This window comes from Lissotriton vulgaris, chromosome 6 (assembly GCF_964263255.1).
Source record: "Lissotriton vulgaris chromosome 6, aLisVul1.2, whole genome shotgun sequence".
Lineage (NCBI taxonomy): Eukaryota > Metazoa > Chordata > Amphibia > Caudata > Salamandridae > Lissotriton > Lissotriton vulgaris.
The window spans coordinates 1,352,851,419-1,352,867,459 of NC_141694.1; the positions used below are offsets into that span (position 1 = coordinate 1,352,851,419).

Here is a 16,041-nt window from a genome sequence, read left to right on the forward strand (position 1 = left end):
GAAGAAGAAGACAAGAAGAGGCCCGTACCCTCACCGTAGAAGAACCAAATGCAAGGCTAGAAAGGCTGAAGCACCTCACTCCCTTACAAGGCAACTGAGCTTCCATCCAATGCCAAGAAAGGAAGAGGAGGAAGAAGAAGAAGAAGCCCAGAGGGCCCAAGGAAATGAGGGGAAGAAAGGCGAGCCCCCTCCGGATGGAAGGCAACAGGCCAGCCAGAACAGCGCCAACAGTCAAACACTGCCAGAAGCAAGAAGAACAGCCCAGGGCACCTGGAAGACCGGATAGTCTACGCTTGACAAGTGAGCACTCCGAATCACCCCAGCCCTCAGGACAGGGGCAGGAAGGTGAGAAAATGCATGGCCACACCCTTATGAGGGGCCGCGCACACGACCTCAAGAAGCAAAGCCATGGAGAACCGGCACCAGAAGGTGAACAGAACTCCCTAGCAGAGTGCAAGCTATATAACAGCTACCACTATCCCACATAGGGTACGTTAAGTCCCAAGACATGGGAACCCTCTTTGGAAGAGGAAAAAACACCCCCGCAGAAGGCTTGACAAGCATCCCAAGCAAAGCAGAAGGCCTAATCTCAGGGCCAAGTCTGCGCAACAACTCCAGCAAAACACACACATGGGCAGCAAAAGGCCGTCCAGCAGCCAATAATGCCAAAGTCCCAAAGGAGAACTCAATAGCCAGAAAGCACACTCCACAGTCATAACAAGCGGCCTAAGAAGAAAACAAGTTACTTACCTGTAACTTTGTTTCCCCAGTAGTGGTACTTTCATAGATTCCCATGCTTTGTATCATTTTGATGACAGAAATGAATTGTGCTGGCAATCCAACGTGATATCCCCTGCTTAGACAGGGGCAAGCCTTTCCTTGGAGCGCTAAAAGCGACAAAATGTTGTGAAGTCTTTCTGAAAGTCTTTGTGCGTTGGAGATAAAATTTCAGGCATCTTTGGACATTCAAAGTGTGAAGAGATCTCTTTGCCAGAGTCGAAGGTCGAGGAAAAAAAGACTTTAGAAGAACAGGTGCATTCAAGTGAAAATCCGAAGGGACTTTGGAATAAATTTCGGATTTGTTCTCAAAATCAAAGAGTCATTCTTGAACTGCAAGAAAGGATCAACAATCGTAAGAGCTTGAAGTTCTCCAACACTTCTGGCCGATGTAATTGCCAGAAGAAAAGCCACCTTCCATGACAAAAATGCCATCTCCGCCTTATGAATAGGTTCAAATGGAGCACTCATGAGATGGCTGAGGACCAGGTTGAGTTGCCATAATGGAGGAGGAGGTTTAACCGGAGGAAAAACCCTGAACAAACCTTTCAGGAATTGTTTGATCACTCTTGCGGACCAGAGAGAAGGGCCAGAGGCTGTTCGTCTGAACCTAGAGATCGTTGCAAGATGCACTTTGATGAAAGAATGTTGAAGACCTGACTTGGCCAAAGACAAAATGTACAGTAAGATCTTCTAAGGAGCTGAAGTGAATGGATGAAGATTTTCTTTATGGCACCATGCACAAAAACACTTCCATTTTGCTCGATAGATGTTGTTTGTACTTGGGGCCCGAGCCTGAGCTAAAGTTTCTTTGCAATCCTGGGGGATATCTAAAGATCTGAACTCCTGGTGCTCAGGAGCCAAGCTGTCAATTGCAAGGAATTCGGGTCCGGATGCCTCACTTGGCCCTTGGACCTCGTCAACAGGGTTGGAATGGGACGCAGATGAATTTGCTGATCCTGAGACAGAAGGAGAAGCTCTGTGTACCAAAATTGTCGGGGCCAGGCTGGAGCTATTAAAATCATTGTGCAGGGCTCCGTCTTGAGTTTCCTCAGTATTCTTGGAATCAGGGGAATTGGAGGAAAGGCGTAAACAAATGCGCCTGACCAGGCTATCGAAAGAGCATTCCCCAATGATCTTTGATGGTGAAACCTGCTTGCTTTCTGGAGTCGCGAACAGGTCTATAAGTGGAGTGCCCCAACAAGAGAATATTATTTCGAGAGTTCTCTGATCCAGTTCCCATTCGTGAGAAACCAACCTTAGGCGGCTCAAGGAATCCGCTTCCGTATTGAGGGAGCCCGGAAGATGTTCCGCTGAGAGAGATATCTGATGACAAATAGCCCATTCCCAGATCTCCTGAGCCTCTTTCGGAAGGAGTTTGGATCTCGTTCCGCCTTGCTTGTTTACATAATGCATGGCCGTAGTGTTGTCCGTACGGACCAGAACTGTGGTATGCTGAATTTTTGGAAGAAACAACTGCAAAGCCAGCCGAATCGCCCATAACTCCAGAAGGTTAATATGGGAGGTGCGTAACTCTTGAGACCAGTGGTCGCTTACTTGTAGATCCTGTAATACCGCCCCTCAGCCTTCTAGAGAGGCGTCTGTGGTCAGACCTAACGGAGAAGGAGGAATCGTAAACAAGAGACCTTCCGCAATATTTTCTTTTGTAGTCCACCACCTGATTGCCTTCCTCATGATAGGAGTGATTCTTATCCTGTTGTCGAACTATCCCTCTGCCTGACGCCATTGCAAGTCTAGTTGTTCTTGCAGGGGGCGCATGTGTAGCCTGCAGTGCGGAATTAAGGCAATGCAAAATGATCCTAGAAGGGATTTGTATTGACGGACTGAAAGAATTTGTTTCCTTTGCAATCGATTGGCAGAAAGAATCAGTCTGTTCTGTCTCTCTTCTGAAGGGAAAGCCTTGCAAAGAGTTGTCTCCAGAATGGCCCCCAGAAATCTTGCCAACCTGGATGGAAGAAGGACAGAATTGCTCTTGTTGAGACCCAGACTCAAGTGATTGAAGAGTTGAATACAATCTCCGACCCCCCTTGTGGCCGTTTGAGAAAATGGAGCCTTTATCAGCCAGTCGTCTAGGTAGGGAAACACTTGCAGAGACTGCCTTCTTAGGTATTCTGCTACTGGGGCCAATACTTTTGTAAATACCCGCGGAGAAGATCGTAGTCCGAAAGGCAGGACCTTGAACTGAAAGTGGCTCTTGGCTACTATGAAGCGAAGATACCTCCTGTGGGCCGGATGAATGAAAACATGAAAGTATGCGTCCTCGAGATCTAGAGTTGACATATAATCGGCAGGATTTAGGAGACGCAAAATATCCTGGAGAGAAACCATCCGAAATGAGAGTTTTATGAGATAGGTGTTGAGCTCCCTCAGGTCTAGAATTGGGCACCACTTTTCTTCTGTCTTGCGAACTAGTAAAAACCTGGAATAGAAACTTTCTTCTCGTTGGGACTGAGGAACAAATTCTGTCGCTCCTTTGATGAGTAGTTCCTAAGCTTCAAGACGTATAAGATTCAGATGTTCTGATTCTGTGGCGCGAGGGGCTCTGGATGGTGGAAAATCTTGAAACGCTAGTGTGTGGCCAAATTGTATGACGTTGAGAACCCACCGATCCGATGTAATGATCTGCCAATTGTGGAGGTATTTTGATATCCTGCCCTCCACTGATGATATTGGAGGGGAAGGAACAGTAGACATAGCCTGGAGGCCGCTATTGTTGCTTAGAAGTATCTTTTCCCTGACAACCCTGTCGCCCTCTTGATGGTTGACGAGAGAAAGATGCTGACTGACCTTGGTGTTGCGAGTATTGTGGCTTGTACGACTGGGGGGATTGTGAATAAGAGGAGTAGCGTTGTTGGTTACCACCTCTGTACGAAGAAAAACCTCTCCCTTTAGCACCTCTGAAAGGAACCTTGCGATATTGCAATGTCCCCAAGGACCTTGCTGTGTCAGTGTCCTTTTTGATATCGTGAAGGGCATCGTCTATATGTTTGCCAAAAAGCCCTGACGTCTTAAAACTACTGACCCTGCCAAGGCTCGAAATGCGGTGGTAGATATATCCATAGCAAAATCTATTATTTCCAAAGAAGAACATTCACCTTCCTCAAGGATCTTCTTGGCACCATCTGGAAGGTGATCCAAAAACGGGGATAAATCGCACCACATTTGGCGATCATATCTACCCAAGATTACAAGAGCATTCGCCGCTCGAACTAGAAGGCTAGACATTGAAGAGAAACATTTACCCACATTGTCCAGGCGTCTACCTCCCTTATCCGGTCGTGTTGTAAGGGGTGCCGAAGGATTCTTAGATTTTCTTTGAGCTGCCTGGGAAATAACTGAGTCCTGCTTCGGTTGACCTGTCAGGCAAGCAGGACTGCTCTCTGGAGCTTTATATTTCTTCTCCAACCGCGGAAGAACAGGGATGACCGTAGCCGGATTTTGCATCACCTTAGTACCCTCGGACCATACATGCTCCACGATTGGGATTGAACGGACAGACTTCCTGTAAGGTTCCTTGAAATCATAAAGGATAACAGTCTGACTGCACTGTGGTGACAGGAAGGCCAAACCTCTTGGACGCTCTCTCCATAAGGTTATGGAAACCTCCGATGTTTACTGGAGGAGAGTCAACAGGATCCGGCGATGGTGAAGCCGGATCTGGAATGATATATTCGTCCCACTCTTTTATCAGGATCCGGAACTTGATGAATACCTTGATCATCGTCCGATGAATCATCATCATTATGAACAGCAATACTCTCCTGGTGGCTTTCCCTAGGCTCTGATTCCGGAGGACGAGATACTTGAGGAATCACTGTAGTTGAAGAAGCGTCAGGAATCGATGGAGGAGGAGACTGCGTTTGTTGTCCAGAAACTTCTGATGGAAACCTTTTCTTGTAATCCTGCAACATCATTTGCAAATCCGTAATAAGAGAGGAAGGCATTGCCACCATCTCTTGATGAGGTTGATGTTGAGGTCTATTTTGTTGTTCATAATGGCCTTGCTCAGTATAGTAATCGTCGGAATCTGAGTCCTGATACTTCACTTGAAGTTGGGATGTACTATAAGCATCCCCGTAAGAACCATCCTCCTCCTCTGAAAGCTCTTCCTCCAAAAGCAAAGTTGGTGGCAAAGGGGTCACTCTGCGCGGAGAAGACATCTCAGGAGTGATCTGCTGCCTTCTTATGGAAATCCGGACTTTTTGAATCATCGATGACGTCGTTGACGGGCTCGTCGTCAACGGAACCGACGACGAAGAAAGGGCTCTGGTCGACGATGGGCTGATCGTCGATGGTACCGTCGACGAGCTTGTCGTCACTAACATAACAGCTGTCGTCGCCGTCGACGTTGTCCTCGTCGACGTCGTAGCAGTCGACACTATCGTCGGCGTCATCGAAGATGTCGTCACCATCGTCGACGACGAGGGGATCGGAACCTGAAGCGTCAACGGAGATAACACTGCAGTCGCTGTCGACGAAGCTACCGTCGACGGAGCTGTAACTGAAACCAGGTGTACTTTAGATGTCGTTGATGTACCTGAAGACTTCGTCGTCGACTGACGTTTTTTTCTTTCTTATTTCCCCTCCTGGGAGACAGACTCTGGTTTCTTGAAAATCTTCTCCTTTTCAGCTGATGGAAAAGTAACAGAAGGAATCTGAAGTACCTTCTTTGATGTTTGCGCCTCAGCAACTTGTCCCAGCCTCTCCTTTACACCTCGGTGAGGAGATTTTTTAAGACTTGGCCTTTCAGACCTATCAGAGGTCTTTTGGGAGGACTTAACAGGGGGTACAGATGAAGTTGAAGGGGAAGACCTACCCCTCTTCCTGGATCTTCTGGAAGACGCAGCTGAAGAAGAATCTTCACTGTGAGATGATAGAATCTCCTTACGAGACTTCATTTTCTGTAACCAGGTTAACAGACTATCTTCCCTGTCTCTCAAGGTCTTTGTAGAAAAAGTCCTGCAAATCTTACAATCTGTGGCCTTATGATCAGGATACAAGCAGTATATACAGTCTTTATGCTTGTCCTCTATATACTATATATCTAGGGTGGTGTGGAGTGCAAACAAACAATGGATTTAGGCCCAGATCTTTGTACTGGGGTGAATGTAAGACATTGTTCTGCATTCTGTCCATCAACTGTGTTTTTTGCGCTGTCCTCTATATACAGCCTTTTCGTAGAACAGGTTGCACAGGCTTTAAATAAAGCCTTCTTTTCCTTATCAGACATAGTAGACTTGAGAATGAAGAGAAAAATCCAATCTGAAGAGAAATCTGAGCAGAGCTCAGAGGAGACTCCCTAAGCACAACGGAGGGTTCTAAGGGGTGAGGCTACTCTGATTGGTTGTTGCAGTTTTTTGGTCTCTTTTACAAAAAGAGGCGGATAGGCTACTAAATGAGATGAGGCCTAGGTCTGTCTTTCACTATTGTACCTACTGCTATGGTATTTTTCTATTACCGAGGCTCACATTCCGACGACGGGGAATGATACAAAGCATGGGAATCTATGAAAATCCAATACTGGGGCAAGGCACAGAACAAACCCAACTAAGCAGTCACTGAGGAGGAGAATAACGCGGAGGGGGAGGAGGAGGACGGAGCCCTGCCAGGAACCTTTGGATGGCGGAGTCAGCCGGGGCATGGAACAACAGGCTGCGGTCAAAAGGAAGATCAATGAGCCGCTCCTGAACGTGTTGCGCCCCCAAGAGTCCAGCCAGCAGGCCTCCTGGGATGGTCGAGTCAACAGTGGCAGCAGGGAGGTAAAGGCGGTCCGCAAAAGCGGACTTGCAGCAGGGGGGTGGCGGGAAAGGTGCGCCGGGTCACGCGGCGTCGGAAGGTGACGGTGCAGAAGGTGCTGAGACTCCAGATCCTCTGAGGTGGGAAGCCTCCAGGCCCCCGTCAGGGAAGTAAGATCTCCCTCCCACCAGAGCCCTGGTGGAGAACCTCCAAGAGTTGGTCCGACGGAAAGTGAGCAACCGGGTCACCCATGCGCTGAATGCCCACAGCTGTGGAACCAGCATGAGCAAAGGCTGCACCCGCCTCCGTAGGGCCCAGCGGTGGAAAGAGCAGCTCCTCTATGGGCGACAGCTGCAAACTAAGAGCAGCTCCTCTATGGGCGACAGCTGCAAACTAAGGCTGCCGTCCCCGAAGCCAAGCGGGACCGGCAAGGGCCAGACCTGGAAGTCAGAAGGAACTGAAGAATGAGGGACCTGCTGATCCTCCGGCGAACACCTCTGCCTCAGAAAGGGGGGAGGAGCTGCCCTTTTATGGTGCCGGTGAAAAAGACACCACATGGTGACCAGTTTCCGGGGAGGACAACACCAATATACAGCCTGCCTCCAGAGAAGAAGGAGCGTCCGAAGACGAATCCGCTGCATGACCCCTGCCCGGAGCCGTAGAGTCCGGCGCCTGAAGCAGGACGTCGACACCATCTGGCGTCGCCGGACAGGGTCCCTCCAAGTCACACTGTGCCGGGGACTGGAGTGGAGCTGGAGCCGAACTGCTCCCAGGGCGGCACCAGAACGACGCCGACTCGACCTCCGCCGAGGCAGTCGCCTGCGGGGAGGAACGAGAAGGGCCTGGGGAGTGACACGAAGCCCTCCACCAGCCGTGGCCCAGAATGTAGCAGAGGTAGCCCGGCAACCCATGGGGCGGCGCCAGGGACCATTCCACCTCCAATGAGGACGCCGCCTGTATGGAGGGACGAGAAGGACCCGGAGAGGGATGAGGGGTCCCCACTGAGCCTCGACCCGGAGCGGGACGAGGATGGTCTGCCGACCCCTGTGGCTCCGCACGGTCCAGCCGCTGCCGGCGCCGTAGCGGAGTCACCTCGGCCTTAGACAAGACCACCTTGTCAAAGGACCGAGAGGGGCTCGGGGATGCGACCCGAGCCCTGGGGATCTCCAGCGACACCACAGGGACCCCTGCAGGAGTTTGCGGTGAGGGATAGGTACCGTGGTCTGAAGGAGGGACCCCCGAGGGGCCGCAGCCCAACAGTACTCCATCCTCCAAACCTGGATCAGAGCCAGTTGGCGCCGGAGCCACCAGCGGTGCCGCGTAGGGCCCCACGCAAGGCAAGGGATCCGCTGACGCCCCAAGAAGGGAAGGGTGAGAAGACGCCAGCGAGGCTTGGGGAGACGCCGCGTATGTCTCTATCTGGGGGCAAGGACGACGGCCACAGCCCTATCTGAAGCCATCCGCCGAAGCTGATCAACCTGAGGAGACACGCCAAGAGTAATTTCATCCGGTGCTCCCGCCGCGACTTCGGCGTCAACTGTTGGCACGCCTCACAATCAGTGGTGCCGTGATCCTCCCCCAAACACCACATAAAAATGAGGAGAGGGTCCGTCGCCGACATAAGACTCCCACATGACGTGCAAGTCTTGAAGCCTGAAGGCATTCGCACACTGTTCCAGCAAACGAAGAGACAATGGGAAGAAAAAAAGGCCCCAAACAGGCCCGTAGCAAGGACCGGATCTGCGTTGCCCACGGAAAAGGAAAAGACTGACGTTGGCGCGCTGGGGTGGGTCTTATGTGACCTTGCTGATGACTCGTACGCGGACGAGGCCTTGGCGGAGTCGCATGGTGTCACCCCCTTCCCCCCCCCCCCCCCCCCCCCCCCAGCGCGCAGGGATGCTGAGGCAAAAAGTTTCCAGATCCAGTCTCTCGCCTGGGGATAATTCTGCTTGAAGGAATCTGCAGCTAGTAGTCTCTATCAGATAATGGGTTTGCCGCAGAATGGTGCGCCTACCCCAGGCTGGCATAACTAGGAGAAATCTTGTTATTTATACTTTGCATGAGTGCGGCTTGCTGCAGCACTCATACAAAGAGGAATAAGCCTCTAAGAATAGTTTTTGTAAATAAGGTATCCCTTCCTGCACAAAACTTTTCTGACCACAACACAGGCACCCCTGTGTCGTGGCAAAAGAGTGCTTGCTTTGGCACTAAGCAGCCAGAAGTGTGCCAGTGCTAAGGAGAGAGCAGAACGGTGCCATATCTCAGTAGAAATGACACATTACTGCTCTCTCTACTTTAGGCATTTCAGAGCAGCAACTTCCCTTGCTGTGTTACGTTGCATCAAATGTTAGTAAATCTGTCCCTAAATTTCTTGGTGGCTCATTTACAAATTGTCTAGGTAAATGATGCTTGCCTTTCGCCATTTTGCGTGTGAGTCAGTAGTGCATGTGCTGAGTGCACAATGAACACTTCCTGGGGCATACATATGACTTGGGTTGCATTGCGCTTGCACAACGCAACATGGTGCAAGTGCGTTGCAAGCCCAAAAAGCAATTTATGAAGCCATGCAAGGCCAAGTTGTGTGGCCCTGAGTAAATTCAGAGTAGCGCAATGCATCAGAAATCATTGCGTTGCATCACTCCGCACTGGGAAGACATTCCATGGGCATTGTGTGGGTGTTCCTACGCAACTCCTATGAATTTTGACACATTCCCAGATTTACCATTGCTGGTTGACCTGGGAATGTGACTTCTCAGGTGACACATAACGAGGAGAAATCTATTTATTCCTCTTCATAAGTTCCTCTTTCTATGTGTGCTGCATTCTGTAGCACACATAGAAAGAGGAATCTAGGGCCATATTTTCACGAAAGGGCGATACATTATCGCCACTTTTATTGGCAGGAAACTGCCGCTAAAGCGGGGATAATGGGCTTGATAATATGCCGTAGAGAATTCCCATAGAAACCCAGGTTAACACCAGAACCTGGGCTTCTATGGGAATTCACAAGGGCAAATTATCAAGCCCATTATCGCCACTTTAGCGGCAGTTTCCTGCCGATAAAAGCGGCGATAATGTATTGCGCTTTCTTGATAATATGGCCCCTGGAGATAATTGTTTTTGTGCAGGAAGGTGCTGCTTCCTGTACAAAAACAATCCCGCATGCAACAGAGGCAACCTTACACCATGGTGGAGGGTGCCTGCATTGGCACTGGGCAGCCAAAAGGGCACCAGAGCAGGGACAAAGGCAGGAATGCGTTATATATATTTTTTTAATTCCCGCCCTTTCTCTGTCTCACAGCACAGAAATGTGACTTGATGCCCTGCGCTGAGTAACATTCTCATAAATATGCCCCCTAGTATTTTATTTACCCTGTGTACCTCTCGAAATGTTACAAAATAAAGCACAGTCGTGATCAACTGATTTTCCATAGAACCCTGAAGAAACTCAAAATGAATGAATAATTCTGCCTTATTCAGGCAAAACAAGCCTACAAGTCTAATCAGAAAAGGGACTCGTTTAAACAGATAATAACAGAAAATTCGTATTTGAAGTAATCAAAATTGTAGCCGTTTTGAAAAGATTCGGAATTTTAAACAAGCACATTTAAATGTTGTATTACAAAATGAAACCTCTATAAACACAATAAAATGTTTGTTGTGTACACATAAAAGGGCATGTGAGAATAACTATGCAGCGATGGTAAACATTATGTTAAATGTGTCTCTGAGTCTTGAGTTTAGAATTGTTCAAAAACGACCGCTTACCTTGGCAAAAAACTTGATTTCTTGCTCATGGGGAAATAGGTCTCCTTTGGTTCTGCTGCCACCATCTGGAAAACCAAAGCATTTAATCTGAAATGTTTAAATATACATCAGTGGGGTTTTGCCAGAGGAAAGCGCAGCAGGACTTCCTGCTACTCTTCCCTACGGCAAAAGAAAAGGTCCGGAATGCGCCGAATCTATAAGAATTAAAAGTATAACAACAGTGCAGAGTTCAGAGTTCATGTTATTACCACATCACACATTGTCGGATTTCTTGATAAAGAACTGCTTAACACTTCACATATTCCAGTTGTAAAGCACTTTACGGGAGGCAACAAATGGTACTATATGCACACATACAACTTTTTTCACACCTAAGTTTTCCTTCTGTGTGCAACAAGTGCCAAGGAACAGCCCCTAACCAATCACAAATAACTTGGGGGCATATTATCAAGAACCGCGCAGCAGAAACTGCCACTTAAGCGGCGATAATGAGCTTGATAATATGCCTTTGAGAATTCTAATAGAAGTCCATGTTCTGGTGTGAACATGAGCTTCTATTGGAATTTTCCAGGGCATATTAGCAAGCCCATTATCGCCGCTTTTGAAGCAGTTTTCTGCCGCTAAACCGGCGATAATTGTAATGCCGTCCTTGATAATATGCCCCCAAGTCATATGGTCTAAAGAAGCTACTCACAATCTGAACAATGGTCATTAAATGACTTTAAGATAAGGAGCTGTTAATAGTGCAGAATAGTACATCTAAAGAGGCAGCAGAGGATACTAGAGAAGTTGGAATAATACATTTGCAACACAAAGCATCACATCTGATTAACGGAAAAAGGAATTGTTGGCAATGACATTTTGTCTAATTACTTTTAACTTTATTGCTGGGAATACAGGAATGAATTGTGACAATGAATGTAAAATCTGCATATCCTTCTCTGTTATAAAAACCCATAAGGGCAAGATTGTCAAAGGCAAAATACTGTTATACATTATCCTGATATTGGTTACATTCCTGAAACTTCTTGATCATAGTCGACAATCTACGATAAAACTTTACATTTTCCGATTCATTAAAATATATATTGTATGACTGTGGGGCTCAATGTATACTACAAGAGTAACATACCAAACTCAAGGATGTACTGGTGAGCCTCTTCAACATATCTGATGAGTTGCTGAAGGAAGCTGTAGGCAAAACGTTTCTCAATGGATGGTGTATCCAATTCCAGCTCTTTTAAGCCCCTGATTTAAAAGAGAAACATACAGATGTATGCAAGGTAAAAGTATCACCGCAATTGGATTAGAAAATATGTACAGGCACATATGTAAATATAGTAGGAAGATTAATTCAGCTGAAAAATCGGAGACAGGGATGAGAAATAAGTGGGAAGATGGATGAACAAAGCTAAAATACCTCTACGGTGTTTCCAAAACAAGGAAAATATTGAGACCAAGTTAAAGATATGTTAAAACATTTGATGTGACATAATATTTATGAGTGGATAGTTCATTAGGGAGCCATACGCGTTTCACGGTTGTAGATTAATTTTCATTCTATTGTTTTAATGCAAAATAACCTCATCAATAAAACACAAAAACATAAAACGTGAGTATTCACCGAAGATGACAAGGAGCCTCCTGAACGAGAACACAGAAAAATTATAACTATTGTTTCTCAATTCTAAATGCACCAACCAGCCAAACTTATACCCATTCAAACTTCACTATTGATTCATAGTAAGTCAATCATTCATTGCACCAAGATCAGAAGACTTGAAGTCAGCCATAATTCAAAGTCCAGATGAGATCTATGCACATCCTTCAAGTACCACTGCTTAAAGCGACGTACACTTCATTTACCCATACACCCTGGTATTATCTGTAATTACTACTAACTTGACTATGAAAATTAGCCCTACCTGTGTGAGAGGAAGACAATGGCTCTTAGAAGACGATTGCAGTTAAATGTGCTTTATCTGAGTTTTTCATAACACTCAAACATTTTTATTTACAAACTTAGGAACAAAGACGCTCCCCTTGGCAGCTTTTGCTGTCCATTCTTCACCTATGGTGAGCACAAGGCTTACCCAAACCTGCAAGAGACGCTCAGAGATACAGAAACAACGAGAATATGCCAAACAGTTAAATGACAAATACAGTGTGTGGAAATTCACAAAACAAGTCAGATATATACTAATTGTTGGTGTCCTCATGCCATCTGGAAGTATGTCTGACTTTTTCAAGAATCACAAACGTTTCCATTAGCATTCATGGAAATCTTTGCATGTTGTACATTTCATGCTTGCTTTTGCTGCCATACATTTGCTTAGTGTGGTACCTGTAGTGAATTAGCTCATTATTTTTTTCCTAGCTCACTGGAAGTCCCGCCGTAAGGAGGACAACTTTGGGCAGTCACATAATAAAATATGTAGATCTATCAGGATGACAATATAGGAGCAATGGTCAGCCTGCCTACAAGCCTCAGGTCCAACTCCTAAAATAATGTAAATATTGCACTAGCAGATAACCAATAGGCCAGCAGATATCCCCTTGCAGTCTTGCACTGTATCTAGGAACCCCAAGTTCATCAGGTTGGGCGCCTCTCGAAATCTGAGTGTGGAAAGCACCCATGATTTATGAAGGGCAAAGCCTCATGTGGTCATGTGCCACTCCATGCATTGTAGATCAGATAGGGGTGGGCTGAGGACACCCTTCTGCCTGGGAGCATGGGGGTTCCAGTTAATCAGTTCAACCATGATCTCCTGTTAGTGGGCTTGGTGGGCCATGAGGCTGCCGGATCTGATAAGCTTTTTATTGTTAAATTGGAAAAGAGAGGCAGATATTTAATAATCATGAAGAACATTCAAAGCAGTAAAACGATAAATGGAATTGGGTTGCAGGAGCAATCAATGATAAAAAGGCGGCTTCAAGATCCTTATTCTGTAGATCAGGGGTCTCCAAACCGGTCCTGGAGGGCTTGATCCATGCCAGATTTTTAAAATTACTGCATGTATCTCAATGGGGAAATCCCAAAAATCTGGAATGGATCCGGCCCTCCAGGACCGGTTTGGAGACCCCTGCTGTAGATCCTGATGATGGTGGGGTAAAATTGCTGCAATGGAATATTGCTGGTCTGAAAAGGAACTTTGAATCTCTTGTGTATGTTATTGAGGAGAAAAAACATTATGATGTTTGCACTGCAAGAGACCTGGGAACTGGATGAGGTGATGATGAGTGATTATATAGGTTTTAGCATTAAAGTAGTTAAGGGAAAATGTGGTCGCCTCGCGGGGGGCTTAGCTGGTATGGTATCTGTAAAATATGAAATTGCTGGGGCCATTATGTTTCATGGATTTTACAATTTTTTGACAATGTCAATCTTTGGTTTGTCATTTAAAAAGCAGGATGAAAGGGGAAAAACGGCTTCCCAGATTTAATATTAATCAATACGAACTTCTCACTGAAAAAATGGCAGGATACACAGCTAAATGAGTTGGCAGCTTTGATGGAGAAGGTTCATGTGCCCTTTCCCCATGTGCCAATCTTGTTGATGGGTGATTTCAATGCTGAGATTCCCCCTAGCCCATAGAAGGATAAATACCAATTGGAGAAAGAAAATGGTTTGGGAATTCCATGTCAGGTTTTGGAGCACCAGTAGGGGGATGTGATAGGTAGACAATTAGTTACATTGTTAGATAACCTGAACATGATTATCAAACAGATACCATCACTTTTAGGAGCTGATTTAGTTGGAGATAGACCATTAAGTTCAGATAAGGGAGAAAGGCTTGTCCAATTGCGGAAGAAAAATACCCGCACCCAGTTGCATGCTGAAATGCTATTAGGGTACCTAAAATCTAATAAAATACATGTTGGATTACAAGTTAGGAATATCCCCGTTATTTTTCTCCAGGATAAACCGTACCTAATTGACTTCAGTGGGGTTGGAACCAAATGCTCCCAGGACTGGATAGTCTTATCCATTAATACTGCGCTACGTATTAGTGAAGAAGAGCTGAAGGAAATTAAGAAACTAAGATCAGAAGACTTGAAGTCAGCCATAATTCAAAGTCCAGATGAGATCTATGCACATCCTTCAAGTACCACTGCTTAAAGCGACGTACACTTCATTTACCCATACACCCTGGTATTATCTGTAATTACTACTAACTTGACTATGAAAATTAGCCCTACATGTGTGAGAGGAAGACAATGGCTCTTAGAAGACGATTGCAGTTAAATGTGCTTTATCTGAGTTTTTCATAACACTCAAACATTTTTATTTACAAACTTAGGAACAAAGACGCTCCCCTTGGCAGCTTTTGCTGTCCATTCTTCACCTATGGTGAGCACAAGGCTTACCCAAACCTGCAAGAGACGCTCAGAGATACAGAAACAACGAGAATATGCCAAACAGTTAAATGACAAATACAGTGTGTGGAAATTCACAAAACAAGTCAGATATATACTAATTGTTGGTGTCCTCGTGCAATCTGGAAGTATGTCTGACTTTTTCAAGAATCACAAACGTTTCCATTAGCATTCATGGAAATCTTTGCATGTTGAACATTTCATGCTTGCTTTTGCTGCCATACATTTGCTTAGTGTGGTACCTGTAGTGAATTAGCTCATTATTTTTTTCCTAGCTCACTGGAAGTCCCGCCGTAAGGAGGACAACTTTGGGCAGTCACATAATAAAATATGTAGATCTATCAGGATGACAATATAGGAGCAATGGTCAGCCTGCCTACAAGCCTCAGGTCCAACTCCTAAAATAATGTAAATATTGCACTAGCAGATAACCAATAGGCCAGCAGATATCCCCTTGCAGTCTTGCACTGTATCTAGGAACCCCAAGTTCATCAGGTTGGGCGCCTCTCGAAATCTGAGTGTGGAAAGCACCCATGATTTATGAAGGGCAAAGCCTCATGTGGTCATGTGCCACTCCATGCATTGTAGATCAGATAGGGGTGGGCTGAGGACACCATTCTGCCTGGGAGCATGGGGGTTCCAATTAATCAGTTCAACCATGATCTCCTGTTAGTGGGCTTGGTGGGCCATGAGGCTGCCGGATCTGATAAGCTTTTTATTGTTAAATTGGAAAAGAGAGGCAGATATTTAATAATCATGAAGAACATTCAAAGCAGTAAAACGATAAATGGAATTGGGTTGCAGGAGCAATCAATGATAAAAAGGCAGCTTCAAGATCCTTATTCTGTAGATCAGGGGTCTCCAAACCGGTCCTGGAGGGCTTGATCCATGCCAGATTTTTAAAATTACTGCATGTATCTCAATGGGGAAATCCCAAAAATCTGGAATGGATCCGGCCCTCCAGGACCGGTTTGGAGACCCCTGCTGTAGATCCTGATGATGGTGGGGTAAAATTGCTGCAATGGAATATTGCTGGTCTGAAAAGGAACTTTGAATCTCTTGTGTATGTTATTGAGGAGAAAAAACATTATGATGTTTGCACTGCAAGAGACCTGGGAACTGGATGAGGTGATGATGAGTGATTATATAGGTTTTAGCATTAAAGTAGTTAAGGGAAAATGTGGTCGCCTCGCGGGGGGCTTAGCTGTTATGGTATCTGTAAAATATGAAATTGCTGGGGCCATTATGTTTCATGGATTTTACAATTTTTTGACAATGTCAATCTTTGGTTTGTCATTTAAAAAGCAGGATGAAAGGGGAAAAACGGCTTCCCAGATTTAATATTAATCAATACGAACTTCT

General features: G+C 46.0%; 1 protein-coding gene across 1 annotated transcript in view; it reads right to left on the reverse strand.

Annotated features, from left to right (window-relative positions):
* RYR2 (ryanodine receptor 2) overlaps positions 1–16,041 on the reverse strand; it is a 3,481,211-nt gene that overhangs the window by 1,290,174 nt on the left and 2,174,996 nt on the right. Inside the window, exons 60-61 of the mRNA XM_086925791.1 lie at positions 11,435–11,550; positions 10,303–10,367 (exon numbers count right to left, since the gene is read on the reverse strand). Coding sequence (XP_086781917.1) covers positions 10,303–10,367; positions 11,435–11,550 — 181 coding nt within the window. The remainder of the gene's footprint in view (positions 1–10,302; positions 10,368–11,434; positions 11,551–16,041) is intronic.